This window comes from Chiroxiphia lanceolata, chromosome W, assembly GCF_009829145.1.
Source record: "Chiroxiphia lanceolata isolate bChiLan1 chromosome W, bChiLan1.pri, whole genome shotgun sequence".
Classification (NCBI taxonomy): domain Eukaryota; kingdom Metazoa; phylum Chordata; class Aves; order Passeriformes; family Pipridae; genus Chiroxiphia; species Chiroxiphia lanceolata.
In genome coordinates this window covers 2,605,443-2,628,719 of record NC_045670.1, presented here as the reverse complement: position 1 = coordinate 2,628,719, position 23,277 = coordinate 2,605,443, and the positions used below count along the sequence as shown (strand labels likewise).

At 45.6% G+C, this 23,277-nt stretch overlaps 1 protein-coding gene across 1 annotated transcript in view; it reads left to right on the top strand.

The window, feature by feature from the left end:
* Nucleotides 1–23,277, top strand: part of LOC116779999 (geranylgeranyl transferase type-1 subunit beta-like) — an 88,174-nt gene that overhangs the window by 13,026 nt on the left and 51,871 nt on the right. Inside the window, exon 2 of the mRNA XM_032674518.1 lies at nt 8,662–8,729. Within this exon, the coding sequence (XP_032530409.1) occupies nt 8,662–8,729 (68 nt within the window). The remainder of the gene's footprint in view (nt 1–8,661; nt 8,730–23,277) is intronic.

The following is a 23,277-nucleotide window of genomic DNA, read 5'->3' as shown; positions in this document are numbered from 1 at the left end:
CAAGGTGATGGGCACCCCTCAAGTAATACATTTCGTATGCCTGGTATGAAAGGTTGATCCAGGTATGTTCCTGGATCACCATACTGAACAGCAAGTTTCATCCCCTCCTACTTGAGTAGAAGGATAGCTTGCCGTAATGTGACCCACTGACTTGTTGTGGGAGGCCACGCTCCATCATTCGTGTGCCTATCACCGAATCCAGTGGCAATTACTGATATCAATGTAAAGTTCTGACCTACGGGAACATGACGCAATGCGGCATGAACATACGGATCCCCCGTCAATCCTACGAAACGTGGGGCATCTACCCCATCGATTACCACACTATCAGCTCCCTCTTCCATTAGCCGCACTAACCACTGTTGTGGTTTCTCTCCTGCGCGTTGGCTATAACAATTGATTAAATTTTTGACATCCTCCGGTGTGAAATCCTCCATGGTATCGATCCGTGCTCAACACCCTGTAACCGGATCCATGGTCCCCTTTCGTTTAACCACAGGAGCTGCCTTTGCAGGTCCTGAGGGTATTTCCTCTCTATCTCTTTGTGCATCCTCCTGTTCACTATCAGACTCACTGGTACTCCAGATATTGCCATCCCATGTGTTTGGATCCCACCCTGGATCTGTTACAATAGCCCTAACTCTAGGTCCTGTGTCTTTCCCTTTACGTATCTTACGTATCTTTCCCTTTTTCCATCTCGCAGCACGTACGGCAAACTTTTCTGCCACTGTAGCACATTTCTGTTCCATGATGCTGCACTGATTAGTTGCAGCTAACAAGGTTTGCTGTTGTATAATAGATGTAGTCTTTACTTCTTGTACCTCTGTTTTTACATGCTCCAGCTGCTTCTCTAACTCTTCTATTCTACCAATAGCCATTTTATAAGCAAACAGGAGAGCTCCTGTCATGCAGTCGATATGACTTAGGCACTGTGATTTTTGTGTGTAAGATGTTTCCTCGAACTGCACCCAATACTTCATTATTTCTGTCAGGCTACAGCAACTCCACGGTTCAGGAGTGACCCCAGTACAGGTTTCTAGGTGGTCCCAAAGAATGCTCCAGGGCTCCTGGGTCCACCCATCATGCTCCATAAAAGGAGCACCTCCTACATCCCATTTCTGAGGGGTTAAAAGTTTTGCTAACCGGCTCATGCTTATCCTCCTTGCCCTCCTTCCCCCGACTCACTCTCAATACGGAACGGAGAAGGCACAGGTAGCACAACCGGGAGAAAACCAACAAGGATAGGAAGACAGGGACTGGGAAAATAAACAGGAATGAAACGGAAGGGGTGGTGGCTAACCTCCCAAGCCCCTACCAGCAACGTCAGACGTAACAGCCCCCGGGGCGGAGTTTGTCCCCGCCTGGTTCCTGGAAAATTATCTTAGCCCTGCTGGGTAGAGCCTCCCTTTGGAAAGACCCACCCCCTCCCAGCCAGCAGGAAGGGAAAACGGGAAAACAAAACACACACAAAGCATGGGGGGAAAAGGAAAAAAACACTCCTCTCTGTGGAAAGCCCCTCGCCCCCATGAATCCTACGGAAACAACTCCCCACAAATAGAAACGTACTCAACCCCAGGTCCTGCATGGGTCCAAACCAGACAGCAGAGCCCAGCACGGAGGAATTGCCTTCCCCTCGAACCCTCCCAGCCGGATAGGTCCCGTTCACTTAGAACGAGTGACACAGCCCTCCCAGCCTGGCAGGTCCTGCTCACGTATAACGAGCGAGGTAGCCCTCCCAGCCCGGCAGGTCCCGCTCACTTAGAACGAGCGACGCAGCCCTCCCAGCCTGGCAGGTCCCGGTCGCTAGCAATGGCGAGGTTTCATGGCCAGTATCCTTCTGACTACGCCAAAACATGTATTAGGGAAGGTCTGAGATATACTGGAACGTGAAAAACCAGACACCGTTGGAACTCAAAAGGCAAATATTTATTACCAAAGGTAGCTAACAAAGGAAAATGGACACCCGAGAGAAGGGGAAAAGGAAGGGAAAAAGAAACAAAACCAAAGAGGAAGGCACGACACCCTACTCACCCAGGTGTCATTTATAAGATGATCTTACCCACTCTAAATACTTATAAAGCCCTCTGCAACAGTTGCGTTTTCCAAAGGGTTGGTAAGCTCCCACTTCAGCAGGCGTCCCCGTTAACAGCAACTTGGTCCTTTGTGCAGAGCTGGCCCCGAAAACGGAAAATGTGTCTGCTTTTATACAATTCATTGAGCACCTCTGCCCGGAGAGGTGTGGCCAGTACCGCCCCGCCAGAGGTTCCCAATCCCACCCTCTTGGTTATGTAAGTGCATCTCTTCTGCGCATGCATGAGAACTTCGGAAATCCCCTCATGCATGTGCAGTGTGTTTTGGGGGTCTTTCTTAATTGAGTCTGGGGGCGAGCCTTCCTCACTTCATCATCACTTTCTCCTCCAAATGCCCTTGAAGGACAATTAACCAATCACAGGACACCAATTAAAACAGTTAATACAGAAGTTCTCCCTCCAAGGACGAATTCACTGTTTTATCAGTGAACTTGGCAGGGAGAACCATAAACTACTGCAGGTGGTTAGGGCCAAACACAGACCAAAAATATCAGCATAACATCGTCCCAGTACAGATATCAATGGGCTTTTGGTGTAGCTACTGTAGCTACAGAGAAGATCAAACAATAATCTACCCTGCCTGGCCTCTCAAAGGATCCTTCCATTGTGGTATTGCTGCAAGTCAAAGACCAACAAGTGCCCGTTGCCACCAGAACAGTGCACCGACGGCAGTATCGCACCAACCAAGACTTCATAATTCCCATTCAGGAACTAATTTGTCAACTGGAGAAACGGGGAGTGATCAGCAGGACCCACTCACCCTTTAACAGCCCCATATGGACAGTGCGGAAGTCTAATGGGGAGTGGAGGCTGACAGTGGACTATCGTGGCCTGAATGAAGTCACACCACCTCTGAGTGCTGCTGTGCCAGACACATCGGAACTTCAGTATGAACTGGAGTCAAAAGCAGCCAAGTGGTGCCACAATTGATATCGCTAATGCAGTTTTCTCAATCACTCTGGCAACAGAGTGCAGGCCACAGTTTGCCTTCACTTGGAGGGGTGTCCAGTATACCTGGAATAGACTGCCCCAGAGGTGGAAGCACAGCCCAACCATCTGCCATGGACTGATCCAGACTGCACTGGAACAGGGGGGAGCTCCAGAGTAACTGCAATATACTGATGACATCATTGTATGGGGCAAAACAGCAGAAGAAGTTTTTGAGAAAGGGAGGAAAATAGTCCAAATTCTTCTCAAAGCTGATCTTGCCACATAACAAAGCAAGGCAAAGGGACCTGCATGGGAGATTCAGTTCTTGGGAATAAAATGGCAGAATGGATGCCATCATGTGCCCATGGTTGTAGTGAACAAAATAGCATCTATGTCTCCATCAGCTAAGAAGAAGGAAACACAAGCTTTCCTAGGCCTTGTGGGTTTCTGGAGGATGCACATTCCAGGTTACAGTCAGCTTGTGAGCCCCCTCTATCAAGTGACCCAGAAGAAGAACCATTTTGAGTGGGGCCTTGAGCAACAACAGGCCTTTGAGCACATCAAACAGGAGGTAGCTCACGCAGTAGCTCTTGGACCTGTTCGAACACCATCAAATGTGCGAAATATCCTCTACAAGGCAGCTGGGGAGCATGGTCTCACCTGGAGCCTCTGACAGAGAACACCAGGAGAAACCCGAGGTCGACCATTAGGGTTTTGGAGCCGGGGTTATTGAGGATCAGAAGCCCACTACATGCCAACTGAAAAGAGATATTAGCAGCCTATGAGGGGATTTGAGCCCCCTCAGAAGTTGTTGGGACAGAAGCATGTCTCCTCTTGGCACCGCGTTTGCCTGTGCTGTACTGGATGTTCAAAGGGAACATCCCCTCAACACATCATGCAACCAGTGCTATATAGAGTAAGTGGGTAGCTTGGATCACCCAATTTCCCAGGAATCCTTGAAGAGAATATGGACTGGCCAGAAGGCAGAGATTTTGGAGCATTGCCTGAAGAGGTGACTCGTGCCCAAGAAGCACCACCATATAACAAGCCTGTAACCACCCATGGTAGCACTCCAGTCATGCGAGTCATCCCACCACGTTTCCGTGATAAGTGACTACATCATAACTTTCTTGCTGCATGATGGCTTCCAACTCCTCTTGTTACCCATGCTGCGTGCATTGGTGTACATGCACTTCATCTGGGCTGCTGATTTGGCTCTTAACTTGGGCTGTCTGCCCTTGGACTCCTTTCTGGAGAGCCCGGTTTCAACCCCTTCCCCTTTCAAACCTAGTTTAAAGCCCTCCTTATCAGCCCTGCCAACTTATGGGGTAGAGTCCTTTTGCCCTTGCTAGATAGATGAAGCCCATCTGGTTTGAAGAGACTAGGTATGATGGAATTTGGCCCATGGTCAAAAAACCCAAAGTTCTGCTGGTGGTACCAATCTCTTAGCCACCTGTTGATAAGATAGGTTTTCCTACTCCTCATTCATCTCTGCTACTGCAGGAACTGAGGCAAACACCACCTGTGCTCCTGTCCCATCAACTAATCGACCCAGCGCTTTGAAGTCCTTTTTAATTGCCTTGGTACTTCTCCCATTAATGTCATCACTGCCAGCCTGGACTACCAACAGTGGATAATAATCTGAGGGTCCAATTAGCTGAGGAGGGCCGAATTAGCTGAGGATGGGGAGACCTGGTGTGTGCCTCAAGGAGATTTAACCTTGGGGGAAAGATAATCTGTGTTCTAAGTTGTATGTTGCAGGAAGTAAAGTCAAAGGACAATGAAGAGCGAATTCTGAGAGGAGCAAGGAGCGTGTGACAATGACCCAAGCCAGGCTGGTGTCGGTGCCCAGTGATCCATTGTGTTGCTTCTCCTGTCCTGAGTACACATCCCATTGGAATGGAACCCAGAATCTGGAGGGGTGGAAGAAGGCCACAAAATGACATCTGTGCAAGTGTGGGAGATAGTCAGATATGGGATCTGAGTATGATGTAAATGGTGTGGAATAAGGGGTGGAGACTGTATTGGGTCTGACTGAGCTGGAGTTCATTTCCCCATAGTAGCCCTCACAGTGCTGTGCTTTGCATTGGCAGCTAGAAGGGTGTTGATAACACACCGGTGTTTTGGCTACTGCTGACCACAGCATCAGCACTGTAACATTCCTTCCTCAATCGAGGGCAAGATTCTGGGAGGGGACACAAGTAGGCCAGTTGACCCAAACTAACCAAAGGGATATTCCAGACCATATGACATCAGCTCAGATATAAAAGCGTAGGCAAGGAGCAGGAAGGCAGGCATTCATTTTCTCCAATGGCTGCCTGCTGAGAAACTGTTACGTGGGCTGAAGCCCTGCTTCTTGGAAGTGGTTGACCATCGCTACTCATGGGAAGTAGATAATAAACTGTGTTATCTTTCACTTCGCTTTTGCACACGCAAACTTTCGCCTAGCTTATGCTTTAATAAACTGCTTTATCCATACCAACGAGTTGTTTTCCATCTTACTCTCTCCCCTGTCCAGCTGGGAAGGGGAGTGATAGAGTGGCTGGGTGGGCACCTGTTGTCCAGCCAAGGTCAACCCACCACAGTTTGTTATTCAATCTCCTGAGAACTTTACTGTGTTCTCCCCAACACTGCCTCAGGGTATCGAAGTACCTAAGCCCCCTGTTGCAGGTGGGAGTGGGGGTTTTTAGACAAAGTTTATTAAAGAAGCCCTGCTGTTGAGTCACAAGGTGCAGAAAGGATCCCTTTGCTTTCTAAACTCCTTCTCTGAGGAGTCTAGGTACAGCTGGATCCAGTCAGCCCCAAGACTTTCAACGGTTTAAGTACAACTTTGTGCCTCAGGATTAAAGATGGCAAACTGAGAATATTTAGATAAAATTGATCATTTATTATTACAAATGATCAGACAAAAGATCTTAATCAGAGTTACTTACTACACAATATAAATGCTGAAACTCCCTAGCAGCATAGTATAAGATAGGATAGTGCACTATATTGAAACGATTATATTAAAGCTAGCAAAAAGAAATAATTAGTAGTTGGAGATTGATGTAACACCCATACCAACACTTGTGGTCAGATCTCCTCAACCTTGAGGAGTATCCTTGAGGGGCCTCCCCACCCAAGGGAGGAATCTCCACTCATTCACCCCAAGAAGGGTTATGTTAGAAGAACCTGACCGTATGAGAGTGGACCGGACCTTTATAGTATAAAGTGATAGACTGACAGTCACCTGACTTTGGTGGTTCCCTCACCATCAGGATGTTAATTCAGGGTTGAAGCCAGACTGGTTTCAACATCACCTGGCTTCCCCTCTAAGCCCACCACTGATACCTTTGCAAATAGGGCATTTTCCTATTGAGTTGCTTGGTCACATTCCAGGGGGAATGTCCTGCTACACTCTGCTTTAAAAAAAAAAATCTTGGGGCTTTACATGAACTCTGGAAGAAGGGGCAGGCAATTCAGGAGGACTACAAGGATGTCGCAAGGTTATGCAGGGAGAAAATTAGAAGGGCCAAAGCCCAACTAGAACTTTTCTGGCTACTGCCATAAAAGACAACAAAAAATGTTTCTATAAATACAGTAGCAACAAAAGGAGGGCTAAGGGGAATCTCCATCCTTTGTTGGATGTGGGGGGAAACATAGTGACAAAGGATGAGGAAAAGACTGAGGAACTTATTGCCTTCTTTGACTCAGTCGTTAACAGAAAGACCAGTTGTTCTCTGGGTACACAGCCCTCTGAGCTGGAAGATGGAGATGAGGAGCAGAATGAATCCCCCATAATTCAAGGGAAAATGGTCAGTGACCTGCTATAGCACTTGGACCCACACAAGTCTATGAAGCCGTATAGGATCCACCCAAGGGTACTGAGGGAGCTGGTGGAAGAGCTCGCCAAGCCACTTTCCATCATTTGTCATCAGTCCTGGCTAACCGGGGAAGTCCCAGATGACTGGAGGTTAGCCAATGGGATGCCCATCTACAAGAAGGGTTGGAAGGAGGATCCAGGGAACTGCAGGCCTTTCAGTCTGACCTTGGTGCTGGGAAAGGTTATGGAGCACTTCTTGAGTGCCATCACATGGCGTGTACAGAACAACCAGATGACCAGGCCCAACGAGTATGGGTATTTTGTTCTCTGAGTAAAAACTGTCTGGATGGCTGGAGTTGTGAATGGAGTTACATCCAGTTGGCAGCTGGTCACTAGGGGGGTTCCCCAGGGTTCAGTATTGGGGCCAGTCCTGTTAAATATCTTCATCGATGACCTGGATGAGGGGATCAAGTGCACCCTCAGTAAGTTTGCAGATGACACTAAGTTGGGTGGGAGTGTTGATGTGCTGGAGGGCAGGAAGGCTCTGTGAAGGGATCTGGACAGGCTGATGTGATGGAATGACACACAGACTTCTGGTTTGATGGACAGAAATCGCTTTATTCCTCATGATCCAGGATTTTTATCTCATTCACTTTCAGCTGGGAGTGGTTAAGCAAATCAAGGCAGAACACAGCTGCAAGTCACACATCAATCACTCTCACAGGCCAGCCTGATCATCCAGACATCACACACACACACAGACCTTGGAGTTTCAAGTTATCCCTTTTTCACACCCCCGCATGGTGAATTGCAAACTCAAGAGCTTAGCTCTGTCCCTGGGCAGTAAATCACGGCTTAGAGAAAACAATACAAGGTCATCTAGACATTTCCCAGGCCTTCCTCTTCTTGTTCTCAGGTTTGGCTTGCTACAGGCTGAATAGATGGGCTGAGGCCAGTGGTATGAGGTTCAACAAGGCCAAGTGCCAGGTTCTGCACTTGGGTTACAACAACCCCCTTCAGCGCTACAGGCTGGGGGCAGAGTGGCTGGAAAGCAGCCCAGCGGAAAAGAACCTGAGGGTTCCAGTCAACAGCCAGCTGAACATGAGCCAGCAGTGTGCCCAGGTGGGCAAGAAGGCCAATGGCATCTTGGCTTGTATCGGAAATAGTGTGGCTAGCAGGACCACGGAAGTGATTGTCCCCCTGTACTCAGCACTGGTGAGGCCATGCCTCTAACACTGTGTCCAGTTCTGGGCCCCTCAATTCAGGAAGGACACTGAGGTGCTGGAGCAAGTCCAGAGAAGGGTAACAAAGGCAGTGAACGGTCTGGAGTACAAGTCCTATGAGGAATGACTGAGGGAACTGGGGTTGTTTACCCTGGAGAAAAGGAGGCTCGAGGGGACCTTATCACCCTCTATCCTTTTCATAATCATAGAATCATAGAATCAACCAGGTTGGAAGGGACCTCTGAGATCATCAAGTCCAACCCTTGATCCACTACCACCACGGTTACTAGACCATGGCACTAAGTGCCACATCCAGTCTCATCTTAAAAACCTCCAGGGACGGAGAATCCACCACTTCCCTGGGCAGCCCATTCCAATGCCTGATTATCCTCTCTGTAAAGAATTTCTTCTGGCACAGCTTAAGACCATGCCCTTTTGTCTTACTGATAACAAGCTGAGGTTGGGAACATACTGAAAGGACATATACAAATGTTGGTAATGCTATGAATGGTGTTGAACTAACAAGTTTTGATCTTGACTGGAGAATTATGGTTTATAATGAATGTTTCAGCAAAGCTAATTAGTTGACTCTGGATTTTTCTTCCTTTTCCAGACTCAAATTTGAATCGCTGTGGATTCAGAGGCTCTTCATATTTAGGGATGCCATTCAATCCATCCAAGGTTAGTTAAGTGGGGGGGGAAAAAGGTTTTCAATTAGACAGTAAATGATTGTAGTCTTTTTTATAATATTAACTACAGAATTGTGGAAAACCTGGGAAATAGGTTTTTTTGCACTTTTAGTACACTGAAACAATTGCAACTATTTAAAAAAATGTGCAGTACTCTTAAAATGGTGCTACTTGTGTTTCCAGGGGCAGTGACATACAAATTGTGGCTTGTCTCAGTGCTCTTCTCCGATCTATAACTAGGGAGGGGAAACTTTTCCAGGTCAACAACTGTCTGTGGACCTGGAAGTGAAGGGCAGAACATTTCTGTATCAGGTAGTACAGCACATGCTGTTCTTCAGTGTTCCTCTTCCTTTGATGAAACATGGGGTGTTTGATTGTACCTGGTATCCATTTAAACATAGGCAAGGCTCTGCTCATCTTGGTCTGTGGTGGAAGACCCGAAGAGAGGATGCTTTTAAGCCCATGGAACTGAGGTTCAAGAGAATTAAGTCTATAAAGGAAAAGAAATTGCCCTTAATACCAGGGAGAAAGGAGGTGAACAGAGGCTGCTAAAGATAATACAGAAGGCCTGATAGGGTTGGAAGATGGAAATAGGGGCTAGTGTTCAGGAAGGATTGTGAAAAAGATACAGTAGTTCTGTGCTGTGTTTGAGAAGGAAAAGGCAGATCTCCTCAATAAAGAGTGGATGAAATATCTGAAAGCCTTAAATTATGACCAAGTATTTGATTTTTCTAGAGGACAGATGTCGCTGGGTATCTGTCGAAGGCCTTGATCCTGTGGGGGAAGAAAGACACGCGACACACATACACTAGGATGAAGAGACACACTAGGATGAAGAGCCAGAGAGATGTCTGCCTGCTACGCTGAGCAGGCAGCTTTTTATTTGGTGCTAAGTTCCACTTTCCCACACACATAGACTACAAACATTTTCTTACAACAACATCCAGGAATGCGGCACCTGCACTCAGCCGCACAGCTCAAGGTTGTGTCCATGGGAACTATCTAATTAGCTCTACTGCTCCCATGGAAAACGGCCCAACACTTTATAATGTTCCAAAACCCTCAAACTTCAGTTGTGGGGCTGTGACTTCACCCCACAGACAGATAACAAGAAAATTTTAGAAATGAGTTTATGAATATCAATACATGAAATTGAAAACGAGGATGGACATTTGATATGGTTATGACTGTAGATGTGTGTAAAAATGCTTGAACTAGCTTGAACATGAAGGTAGCATTTTGTTTTGACCTCATTTTTATTTACTCTAACAGCACAGCTTTACGTTTCTGAATAGTTCGTGGGAATGTTAATCTACACTAAAGTAATAACCACTTTATGCCTCTTCTTGTCAGCCGAGTATTCAGTAGCAATATTTAAAAGTTATGTTCTATAACAAGGGAAAGAATAAAGACAGTTTTGTATGTCTCTGCATCAAGTGCTACAGCAGTGTGTAATAGAAAAGGTAACCTCTTTCTTGGTTTGCTTCAGTATTTATCCCCTTTTACACTAGAGGTGGTGTCTGCAGTGAGCTTCAATTGTAGTAGTAAGATGAATTCATCATCTGTTTTAATTGGGATTCACCTCAGTGGGAATCCTACCTCCAACTGAGCTTAAAGGAAAGAAGGAAAACTTCTGCTTAAAACAAAACCTAGTGCAATTTACTAAATGTTACTAGGATAGCTCATTTGTTCTCTCATTTTTTTTTTACCATTATCCTTTTAGTGTTTGATTGTAGCGTCTATGCAGCTCCTTGGGATGGTAGCAAAAATTAAGCACAACCATATCACCTTGACCAACTCCCCATGCACAGTCTTAACAAACCTTAACAGTCTTAACTGTAAGTGAAGACTAAGAGTGCTACTTTTATCAGTGCATTTAAACATGAATTGTTTCAAATTAGAAAACAATAATTTTATGAAATGGTTCCATATTCTTTGGTCTCTCATGTTTAGTGTTACTTGAGTTTAAAATAGCTTTCAAAATTAGGGGTTAACAGTTTCCTTACAGTTTCAGACAGGTCTAGGTATTTTCAATCTATTTATAAAATGTTGCAAATCAGTTTTAGGGGACAGATTGAAAGTCAGTGCCTAGAACTTCTTTGTAAGAGTGTGGGAGGTAACATATGTTTTCACTTGGAAAAAACCCCACTGTTTTGTGTTCCCAATACAATGCTGTATTCTCTCAAGGCTGAAACAATCCATGTTTATAACACTGACGCCTGTAGCATTTGTGGGCATGTACCCCATCACATGTGAGGCATGCAACTGAATCAACTTTATTAAGAACAACAAGAGCTTATTTAGACAGTTCAAACCGTGATACATCATAACGTGACCTCATTCAATCACATTCAAGCACTCTATTGAGCATGTGCAACAGAGTACCGAAGGACTACAATCCCCAGAATGCCTTGCGGCACTCTTTCTGTAATATAAACCGCCACATCTCCCCTTTCCTTATTATAATTATAACGAGTTACAGAATAATTTTTAAACGTTTTTCTTAAACATTTCTTAACATAAACAAACTTATCTTAACCATTTATATAAACAAAGACCTAAAGTGGTAAGGCCTTTATTAAAACTGGTCATAACTTAATTAACTATGCATAACTTTATTAATTGTGCAACCTTCAATTATTCAGGGTTTATAAGTATGGTTCATGTAAGACTTTTTATCTGAGGGTATTTGTGTAACTGGGTGAGAAACATCAGCTTATTTTAAGGGGAAATGTGTTAGGGTATGGATATTGTACTTACTACTATTTGAAGATAATTGGTGTGGTTGAGGTGATATTGTTGTATAATTCTGCCTTTAACTGAGATATTGTTGATATCGAGTGTCACACACACACACATCCCTTTTCATTCATGCTAGCGGCCGCTATTCACACATTTTCATTCTCACATGTTCTGTATATTCATTCTGTTCTGTTTTTTAACTATAAGTGTGAATTAGCAGAAGTTACTGACTGTGTGTTTCTTCTGGTCCTGCTTCATCAATTGTTGTTTCTGGTGATTGTTTCTGTTTTAAGGAAGAGTTAATGTAGGTTTACGCACATAGAGGAGACCCAAATCCTCTCCTCCCCCTTTTTTTTGTTTTTTTTCTGTAATATTTTTCTTAATATGTTGTGTGGTCTCTCAACAATAGCTTGTCAAGATATGGGGAAAAGGGATGCTGGGGTTTTGTTATACTAATATAGTAACTGTTATGAGATTGTGGTGATAAGAGCGTTCTACAGAAAGGTCCATTGAAGGAAGTTGTATTGAGCAGAGATGTTGCTTTTGCAGGTGCTGGGCTGTCCTCACAGGGTTACAGTGGTGCTTGTGGATGCTTTCAGGTTTGCTGCTTGGTTGGAGATTTTGGCCAGCTCTGGCAGGCTGCTGGCCAGCTTGGCCAGCTCCTTACTGGTTAGCAGTTGGTGGATGGTGTGAACAATGGTGCTGAGGCTTTGCAGGGCTGTGGGATCTTTCACAGCTGAGGTCTGCACAGATGGTTCAGCAGCAGTTATGCTGGCAGGAAAGGTGGATGCCTTGGTCTTGGTGAGAAATAGAAACCCAATTGGGCAATTTCCAATCAGAATTTATTATATGATAAAAGCAAATTCAGCGCTGGGTGATCAGGGAAGGGGTTCAACAACTCCCAACGCCTGTCACACCCAAAGAAGACAGTTGTTCTACATTTATTTCCAGCTACTACATGAATATTCATTATACATAAGTATAAACATTACACATTGTTAGGTACATGAGTATAAACATTATTTCTTAACAAGAATGTTATCTATAAGCATAATATATTGTTAAATCAGACATTCAGCAGATGTTTGCTTGTTATCTATAAATTTTAAGAAAGGTGCTATTATCTAGCTAACTAAACAAAATTCTCTCACTATAAATCCTACACAAGGTAAAAGGGAGGTAACTTGTTTTACCTCTTTGTAGGGGCCCAATTAAGTTTTACAATTTGTTTTTCTTTTCTCTCTCCAGGTCATATTGACCTTACACTGTTTTCTCTTAATTAGCTCGAATCATTTTCTCAGTTTATCACAATCCCTCCTCTCTTTCTATAAAATTATTGATTCGAGTTTTTTGCTCTAATCTGGACAATATTAATTTGACATTTTCTTCATCTTGGGAAGGTGGAGTTCTGGTGACTAACAGTACCTTGGCACTTTGAGCCGTCTTTGGATCTGTCGGCATTGTTGATATTTGCATTCCTTGTACTACAGAAACTATTAATCTAATGAAACAAGGGATTAAACATGGTAAAAATATTATACTGGCCAACGCGCATAATAGAAAGAATCCTACTTTCTTCCACCAATCTGTTCCTAACAAGTTATCCCATCACTGGCTGTCGAGCATAGAGTTCCATTTTTGTACAGGTACATGAGTCAGTTTTCTGATATCCTTTCAATATCCATAACTGCCTGTCTATTATCATCAATTTGTAGACAACAATCTGAAGTGTTGAATTTACCACACACCCCACCTTCCTCGGCTAGCAGATAATCTAAGGCAAGCCTATTCTGATACACAGCTGCTCGAGTTTTTGATTGCTGACTTGTGATTAGATCCAGAGTTTGAATTGTCTTATTGGCTACTATTTCCATGACTGCTTGAAGGCGGATAATTCTATTTAGCATGTATATGGGGGTTCGATAACCCCAGGTCCCAATATGTTTTTAATTCTCTCATGCTCTCAAAAGGGTTTTTTTAAATTTGTTTCATTACACCACCAGCTTTGAGCTTCATCATGCCAGGTACAGTCTGCAGTCATATTGTTAGTCCAATACCCTAATGGTTCTTTTGGCCACCAGTATTCTCCTGTGGTATTGATTATTTTCACTGATAGGCATGGGGACTCTCCTACTTTGGTTTTATATATTTCCCTACCTCTCCGCTCAATGCATTCTTGCCCAACCACATCAGAAATTAAAATCCAACCTTGGGGCCTAGATTCTGATGCTTTCTGGGAGTGATTCCATTTTAAAATTTCCCATGGGGTGAGACCAGTACCTTTCCAGGGCCACTCTTCTGTCATCAAAGGTCCACTACAAATCCAGCACTTGGATAAATTTAAGGTTTGAATAATATGTTCCATTAGATCAATATATAGGTTAGTTCCATAACTCGGGAGTTGCCAATCTTCTCCTAGTTTGTCTTTCAATTTCTGGTATAAGTCACCTGTGTTGGAAGGCTTTCCCTGTGTTCTTTCTTTTAATGTAGTTTGCACCCTCTGTTTTATTATTTCCTCCCTTTTCAAGTCCTGCATTCCACCACCGTCAGAAATGTCCCAATGGCCTTCTTGAGTGAAACAAATCCATTCCTCTCCCTTAGGACAACTAAGTCCCAGCCTGGTCCCCCTTTTCCTAAATTTTGTGCTACCCATAGTTGCCGAGAACCCGTGTTGCAAGTGTTCAGTTGTCTATAGTCATAGCAGACTTTGTTGACAAATGAGTGATAGCTTAAGCTTTGAATCATACGGCCTTTATATCGTGTAGTTTGGTAGCATTTTGTACACTCATCAGACAGGACGTGAGCCCAAAAGCAGCAGATTATCCAAAAGGGTCCAGCATAACTTAAGCCTCCACGGCCCATGCCCGAACGGGGTTGCATCCCGTGGCTGGCTGTCAGTGGCAGGTTCAGAGGTTAACCTGGTCTTGCCCCTTTTAGATTTTCTAATTTAATTAAGGCCCAGTTTTTCGTTTCCAGGTGAAGGTTCACTTTATCTCACAACAACAGATTCTGTCAACAGAATTATTATTCCCACTAATTAATCAATATATAAATTGTTAGCCATTGTGACATTCTTTACATGGGGTCTATAAAGTTAAAGTCATCCAGCGGGCAGTCAATTTGGGCTGTTTCTCCAGAAAATTTCATCATACTGTACCTTAATGCTGCATACCAGTCAGTTTCAAATATTTCCCAATTTACTGGTAATAACAATTCCCACCCACAAAACAGCTTATTTATCTGTACTGGCTCTAACTGGGCTTGATCTCCCTGCGTGTCACGACACTCTGGGCAATGTATATGTCTTCTTTTTCAAGGTCACAAGCTAACACAAGGATGGGTTTAACTAAGCAATTAGTAAAATATGCACCTGACCCCCCACTCTGCCAGGGGATGGCTCCTTCTTTCCAGGAAACAAACCGCTGTCTCCTAAGAATTTGTCCTGGGACTAATTGAAACCAAGATCTTTGGCTAGGTTTTATACAGAAACTTTCAGGAAATACCTCTCGGGCCTTTAAGTCTCTTTGTTCTGGGGATAACTCATTCCAGCCTTCGATATGTCTTCTCCATTCAGGTGATGAATTCATAAAGGTCTTTTTTGGAGTTTAAGTCGTAGGTCCCCAGGCGTTGATGACACAGTCCACTCTTTCAGGGGTGGTGAAGCAACAGGTCCTTTCACTCCGGTCGTGTGTGCTCACCCTCGTTCTGCTGTATGCACTGCGGTCTCTGTCGTGAGCAGTACCTGGAAGGGATCTTCCCAAAATGGGGTTAAAGAAGTTTCTTTCCATCTCTTTATTAGGACCCAATCCCCAGGGTTTGTTTTATGTATCTTGAAATCTAATGCTGCTGTTTTTCATTTGCAGTTGAGATATTTGTCTACTTCTGCATAAAAGTTGTTCTCATGACTTCTCAGCTTGAATTTTAGTGGTACAGCTTCAGGTCTGGTTGCTGGAACAAACTGTCTGTGAACAGCTAACTTCTGACACATTGTTAGTCTATATTTAAGACAAATCAGTATTCCCCCCCTTACTGAGTTAGGGTAGGAATGTTCTTTCACAGGTTATGAGCCTGTGGCAGTTTTAAGAGACAGAGGATGCAAGGGTTAGTAGGTAGTTTCTTTTCCCTTAGACTTAGCTCCCACAGTTTTCAAAGCATCACCTTATCATCTTATGGCATATTTTGCACCGGCGGGTTTTAGTTTTTGTGTTCGCCGGGAATTTACCCTGATTTTGTTTTCCCCTCCCCCCTTTCGGTCTGATGGGAGGGCACGGATTATGCAGGTTTGGGAGGGCTGGAGTGGAAGCAACAACTCCGTCTTCGCCCCCAATGGCGCAGCCAGAGGGTCCTGTGTTAGGTTGGGCTGGGACTCCAGCCACAGACACCATTCTAGGCTCTCTTGCAGCCTCTGCACCCCAGCCGATCTCTTGCTCGCAGCCGCTAAGGTGTTATGAGTTGCTCCGCTCGTGCTGGCCACAGCCAGGAAATAATTTTCCTTTGCCCCCGCTGCGGCCCCCGCTCTGTCTGCAAAGGCGGCAACAGCTCCTGTAACAAACCCAGATTTTGCCTGTCCCGCAGTTGGACCCATTCTTTCTGTGCGCGTGGTTAACGCTGCCCCGACACTCGCATCTGCCGTCTCTGCCTGGACCACACTAGCAGGAACTAAAACTTCTTCACTAGTCAGAGCAACAACTAGGACTAGCTTTTCCTGTCTCCGCTTTATTGTGCTCGCCACAGTTTTAAACTTCGGGATCGCCCTCTGCTCTAATTTCGCTTTCTCTGTCCCCGGATCTTTTCCTGTCACACGCATTCTCACTGTATCACACACAGGTAACACTTTTTCTTCACGGCGCCAGCCAGTTCCGTCGCCGTGGTAACGGCCATTCCAGGAGCCTCCCCTGCTCTCTGAGCCGGGAGTTCTGTTGCCGCGGCAATGGCTGTTCTTATAAGCGCCTCTCCGCCCACCGTACTAGCTTTCTGCTTTCTGTTCTGATATACTGCCCAAGCTATCTCTAATAATTTCCTCTTTATATCGTTTGTGGGCTGTCCCACAAACAGGTATACCAGGTGTCTCTTTCTCAAGTCTGATTCTAAATCAATATCAATATATTTTCTAACAACATCTTTCAATCTGTTCGAAAAGTCTGGGCAACTCATTTGCTTTTTGCCTGGTTTCACACATTTTGACCCAACTCATTTCTCTTGTCTTTGTTTCTACAACAGCACAGTCCGCCGTAAACTTTAGGGTCTCTCTTGCACTCGGGGCATGCAGCTCCGTTCTTACAACTCTCGTATTGCTATCGCCACCGATTAAATCAACTGCCTGAGCACCCATCTGTGGTGCTGGGCTACTCGCTCTCACAAACACCTCTACATTTGGGGCCGTCACCCCCCCTGGGGCCGACGCCTTCGCTTCACTGTCACTGTCTAGATCAGCGACTCCTACGCCTGCTGCGTTTGCACTGGCCAATTCCGGCGGCGCTTTCGCTGTGACTTCTAAAATTTCTCTTGTTTCTACAACAGATGCCGCATCTATAATAACTTTCTCTGATGCTACTACACCAAAAGCAATCTTACTAAAAGCTGACTTTTCAGCCTTCACTACTCCGTTACCGATACAACTATCAACTTCAGCTGTTACTTGTTCCTCTACTCCCGAGCTCACTTCTGCTGTTGCTATGACAACTTTATCTGCCCCGGCAAAGCTACTAGCTGCTGCAGAGCTACAGACTGCTTCTCCGCTCACTGGAACAGGCAGGGCAGCTTCCGCAACCATTGCCCCTGTGGGGCCAGGAGTTTCTCCTGCTATTACTCCTGTTGCAACTAAACTAGATGTTATCTCTGGGCTAGCCAGCTCCGCAGCATCTGCATAACTCTCGCTCTGCTCTGCCGCGCTGCAAGCAGCTTCAACAAAAGCTGATTTCACCTGCACCTCTGTGCGTACTCCAGCCAAAACGACAGGACTTGCTCCCGCTGGACCCGAGCTAACTTCTCCAGAGGCCTCAATTTGCCTAATCCCTCCCGGTGCAGTCATATCCACACCAGGGGGTCCGCCAATGGCTCCTGCCTGCTCAGCAGGAGCCGGTCCCGGGGCCGCTCCCCCTGCAACTCCCGGGCTATTTTCTCTCCCATCCGGTGATATTAACACATTTAAATCACCATTCTCCATGTTTTTAAATAAAACTCGTGAGACGGGGGTAGTTTTAACTCGATCTTTTCCCTCTTTTTCTAATTCTACTTCTGATCTTTCTGCCCTTTCTGAGCTTTCGTTTCTCTTATCTTCCACCCCCAATCCAGGGCGTGTTAATAGGAACAAAAACAACTCTGCGTATCAAATTTCCCGCCACCTCTGTTCTACATGTAAAAGCGAGATTAATTGAAACACTGTGTTCAGTTCAAACGGACCAAATTCTGGCCATGCTACTCCTCTCATTTGTCCAAACAACGGCCAGGTATTTACAGACAGCCTACACAGTTTTTCCTTCTTCAAAGTTGTTTCAGAACCAGTTAAAGTCTTTCAATGTTTTAAAACCAGACTTAGGAGGGATTCTTCAGGGATCTTAAATTTTGAATCCACACAACCCATGCTTGCAAAACAAAAACAAACCACTGTCACACAATTGAGATTCGAATTTGTTACCTTGGGGTTACGACGCTGTTAACGTAACCTCTCAGCTATTTACCGAGTCACACTGACTCCAGAGCGCCACCGGCTCTTCCACAGTGTCAGAGCACCGGAGGGCGTCCCCTCCAAACCAAACAGCCCTAGGCTGACTGGTTCTGACCTGGGATGGCGAACTACCCGTTCGCCTCCTGAAAAGTGACTTTCCGACTATTCCGAGGGCCCAAGTCTTTTAAGCAAACTTTTCAGGAACCCGTGTTCCCTATCTCCCGGAACACAAAACTTTCCCGCAGCTGCTAACTAAACCAATAGGTACCCCTAGAGGACTGTCTAAGGGTATATCCGGCAATGCCTGCTTGCTCCTTTCCTTCCTGGGGCAACTGAATTTACTAATTCCCTGCCCCATATTCCTGAGGTCCCTTCTAAAGTTTCCTACCTTCCCACCGATCCTCTGGGATCCCTTTTAGGATTTTTCACTGACTCAGCGGTCCTTCCTGAAAAACTCCCACCGACCCCAGAGGTCCCCTCATCAATTCTTCCGCTTCATCCCTTCACCCGCTGCTCTCCTCGCGGCGAGACAGAAACGAGGTTAGAAGGACTCCACTCTTGATTCACAGCTACGCTGCGTCTCATTCACTCATTCACTCCGACCTCTTTATCCACCCCCCGAAGTGATGCTCACAGTCCGTTTTTCTCACTCGGGTCTTCGTGCACAAGAATTATGGGCTTTTTGCTGCAGCACTCCAGGAGCTTTTTAATTCCTTGCTTTTATCATATGCATACATTACCCTTGGTCCTTGTTGAAATATTAGGCCTGTGAATAGGCCGCTGAAAAACAGCGGGCGCGCTCCTATCTCAGGCGCTAAGTATCTCCCAGAACACAAAGGGCATCACGTCGGGCGAAGTCACCAAGTTTTGTGAGAAATAGAAACCCAATTGGGCAATTTCCAATCAGAATTTATTATATGATAAAAGCAAATTCAGCGCTGGGTGATCAGGGAAGGGGTTCAACAACTCCCAACGCCTGTCACACCCAAAGAAGACAGTTGTTCTACATTTATTTCCAGCTACTACATGAATATTCATTATACATAAGTATAAACATTACACATTGTTAGGTACATGAGTATAAACATTATTTCTTAACAAGAATGTTATCTATAAGCATAATATATTGTTAAATCAGACATTCAGCAGATGTTTGCTTGTTATCTATAAATTTTAAGAAAGGTGCTATTATCTAGCTAACTAAACAAAATTCTCTCACTATAAATCCTACACAAGGTAAAAGGGAGGTAACTTGTTTTACCTCTTTGTAGGGGCCCAATTAAGTTTTACAATTTGTTTTTCTTTTCTCTCTCCAGGTCATATTGACCTTACACTGTTTTCTCTTAATTAGCTCGAATCATTTTCTCAGTTTATCACAGTCTTGATATCCTATAGGTTACAGTTCAGTCCTTGTAGCAGGCTGCTGGAAACGTTAAGTTCTCTGATCTTGAGCGGAGACTCAGTCGCTGTCATTGTTGCTGCCCCGGGCCGGGCCGGGCCCCGCCCCCGCCCCCGCCCCCGCCCATCCACGCTGGTCCGTTTGAGGCGCCGGGATGTTCTCGCGGGGGGGGGGGAAGGGCATGCGCGCCGGCCTGCGCCTGGGCCAGACCCCTTCGGCCCCAGGGGCTGCGCCAGGCCGTGTCTCCGTGTCCCGCCGCGGGCGCGGGGGGGCGGGAGCGGGGCCGGCGCAGAGCGACCGACCAGCCCGCAGAGCCGACCAGGGGCCGGGCCGACCCCCCGGCCGCACAGGGACCGCGCAGAGCTGCGCCCGGGGGCCCTGGCTCCACACCCTGGGGTGCCCCCAGCCCCCCCCCAGCTCCCCCGCAGCCGGAGCTGCCCCTGCCCTGCGGCAGCAATGCTGTGGGGGCGGAGCCCCGGCGGGGCCGTGTGCCTGCCCTGCCGGGAAAGCCCCTGCGTGACCACTTATCCTCTTTAGGAGGTGTGGGAAATAATTAGGACGGTTTTATTACAAGCAGGGATTTCCATGGCTGCCTCGTGCCGAGGCACCTGGGGGCCATTTTGTTTAGAGGACTGGGGAGCCATTTTGTCATCAGGGACTAGTGTACTGCTTGTGGTTATGCTTGAAGTTGCTTACTGCTGCTGTTTGAAATTGCTTATTGTTGCTGCCTACCTGCTGCTACATACAGTTCTGCTTGGGGTTGCCTATTGCTGCTCATCATTGCCTGCTGCTACTTATAGTTCTGCCTGCTTACTGCTACTGCTACTTACTGTTCTGCTTGCTTACTGTTACAGTGCGAAGGCGAGCCGAGAAGAATGTAAGGTGGTGAGACCAGCCTGGGCTCACTGCCAAGGGACTGTGTGGCCGGGGGCAGGGAAACAACCTGATAGGTGGATGAGGACAACCAATGGACTGTGCCAGAAGGCAAAGATCGCCTTTTAAGGAAGAAAAGAGCGAGGCCTGGCATGGGAGGAGCCAGGGAGTGGTTATGCTAATCAAAGGGTCTTAAAAGGGCTCGTCCCTCCCATTCGGGGTGTGCTTGAACAAGTCACGAGTTTGGCGCACCCAGCGCACTGTTAATAAAGTTCTTTGTTTCGCTCTATTTGGCCATCTCCAAAATTTTAATTGGAGATATTTCTCACAGAGGGGACATAACTGATTCCCTCCCTGTGTCCTCCATAAACTCACTGCCTCCCAGATCGTTATATTTTTCATCTTCTTTCCCATGCTGAGATACACAAGAACATGGCGGTGGAGGCAAAAGGGAAGATCTCACTTCTGCCCCGTGGCGGGAGCAAAATGGTGGAGTCCGTGTCTCTGCCACGTGGCTGTCGTGTGTTGGTTGCGCAATTGGAGGCAGTGGAAAGGGAAGCTCCATTTTAGCTGCCCATCGGCAAAGACACAGCGATGCAGTGCTGTCCAGCTCCTCGCAGACTGCACACCAACGAGAAAACGGTGGGGCATCTTCCACCCCTGCACCACGCGGCATCGGGCCATGTCCCCTCACGGCGAGCAGTGGCCGCATGCTATCTTCCTCCCTTTGTTGGCAGCGGGAGAATGGCGCCACTACAATCTGCACGCGGTTTAAATCATGCACTTGCTCCCCGAAGCCCGCTTATAACATCTCCCTCCCGCTCCTGGCCACGGAAATAGAGTACCAATCCCAACCATATACCTTCTCCTTCCCATATTTTTTCCTCCCGCGTTCCCAGCAGTTCTCCCCCACCTCCATGTCTTTGCCCGGTTTTTAACGGGTTTGTGGGGGGGTAGGAAGGTTAGAGTCAGTTTCCGCGGATGAGTTTGATTTCTTTTGTGCAGTCTTTAAAGTGTCCATAACTTCTGTCCATGTCATTAAATTTCTAAAGGCTTCCATATCTCCCAGAGTTGCTCTTTCTCTCATCATCTTCTCAACTTTTTGCCAAGCAGTCACAATAAGAGTCCTGACTGGCAGGAATCCCAGTATAACTACGGCAATATATGTTAATAATACCAACATTTTAGTTTCCGTTGCATCTTTATTCTGCGTTTTTATAAACTGGTGAATGGCTTCAGCTTTTTCTTTCATTTCTTGGGAAAACCTCCCTTCTCAGGAATACCTCCCTCCCATTCCTGGTAGTTCACCTCTGATTGCTGAATTTCTTCTTTTTTCCTTTTCAGTCCTTTTTCCTTTTTGTCCCTATCCTTTCAGAGGTGACTGGTGCATGCGATGTGTTTTGAAGAGCTCTTCCCTTTTCCTTTGATTTCTACCAGGAGGATGCTACGACAGACATCCCAAAGCCTAGTGCTTCTGGTTTACCGATGCCTGTTGAAAGTCCCTGTTCCAGGGAGCACCATTTGTAGCATTTGTGGGCACGGACCCCGTCACATGTGAGGCATGCAACTGAATCAACTTTATTAAGAACAACAAGAGCTTATATAGACAGTTCAAACCATGATACGTCATAGCGTGACCTCCTCATTCAATCACATTCGAGCACTCTATTGAATATGTGCAACAGAGTACCAAAGGACTATAATCCCCAGAATGCCTTGCAGCACTCTTTCTGTAATATAAACCTCCACAGATGCCAAGTGAGAAAATAGCTTTTTGAAAGTCTGACTCTGCCTGTGTAGCAGTATGATAGCGCTCTTTAGTGTTTGGAAAGATCTTACCTACATTTTTGTAGCATTAGGTAACTTTTTAGCCTTCTCCTCAGTGGTCAGCAAAAGCTGTTGACAGCTGTGAATTAAGTTTAAACAGTCGTTCTGGGTAATGTGTTATGGAACATTATCAGGCCACTGAACCAGATGTAAATATTTGAAAGCTTTCCCTCACCTTGCATCTTTAGTGTTAATTCTTTTAAGGAAGACTTGGGTTGTGAAGACCATGATGGTAGCTTTCATAGAGCAGGACTGTTTTACTCCATTGCTGAAAACCAAGTTAATCTGGTCCCTGTGTGTCCTGAAAACAGTAATTATCACAAAGGATGAAATGTATGGAGGCAACAGGACCTGTCCATATCCTCATAGTTGGATTCTCAGAGTATGTCTGCATCAGTGTTTTAGTTCAGATCAGAAGAGCACTTTTATAAGGGTAATTTAATGTGCTTGCTCCACAGAGAGAAAAACAAGTTGAATTAATTTTGAATGAAACTAAACCGAAAGGTGTACCCTGAATGCACTCATCCAAATTCTGAAATGCACATAGTGTGGGCACCAGGACTTCAGCACTAACTGTTCTGCTCTCCAAATGGATTCCTGTTGCACTGTTACTCTTTAATGTAGACATAACCTTAGTGGGTCACATTTATTTCCTGTGAATGTTTAGTCTAAGTGTTTCACAATCCATAGGCAGTTTAACACCTTTCTTGTTGCTCATTTTTGAGATGCAACTGCTGTCTGTCTTAAAATAACCTAATTTTGGTTACCTATGTGTCCTTGACCCATGAAGCTCATGGTTTGAGATGATAGGAGCAATGTTTTTGGGTTTTTTTGGTTTGCTTTTATGACTAGCCTGACAATTTGATTACTTGCTGCTGCTGTTCCTTTGGTCTGCAGTGTCTATGAAGCAGAAATAGATCAATTTAACTAAAAGTAGCTTTATTCATAGTAAAGAACTTAAGAAGCAGCCTATTTTAACCAAGCACAAAGGTGCCCATTAAAAATCAGTTGCTTTGACTATGGCATCTTTGA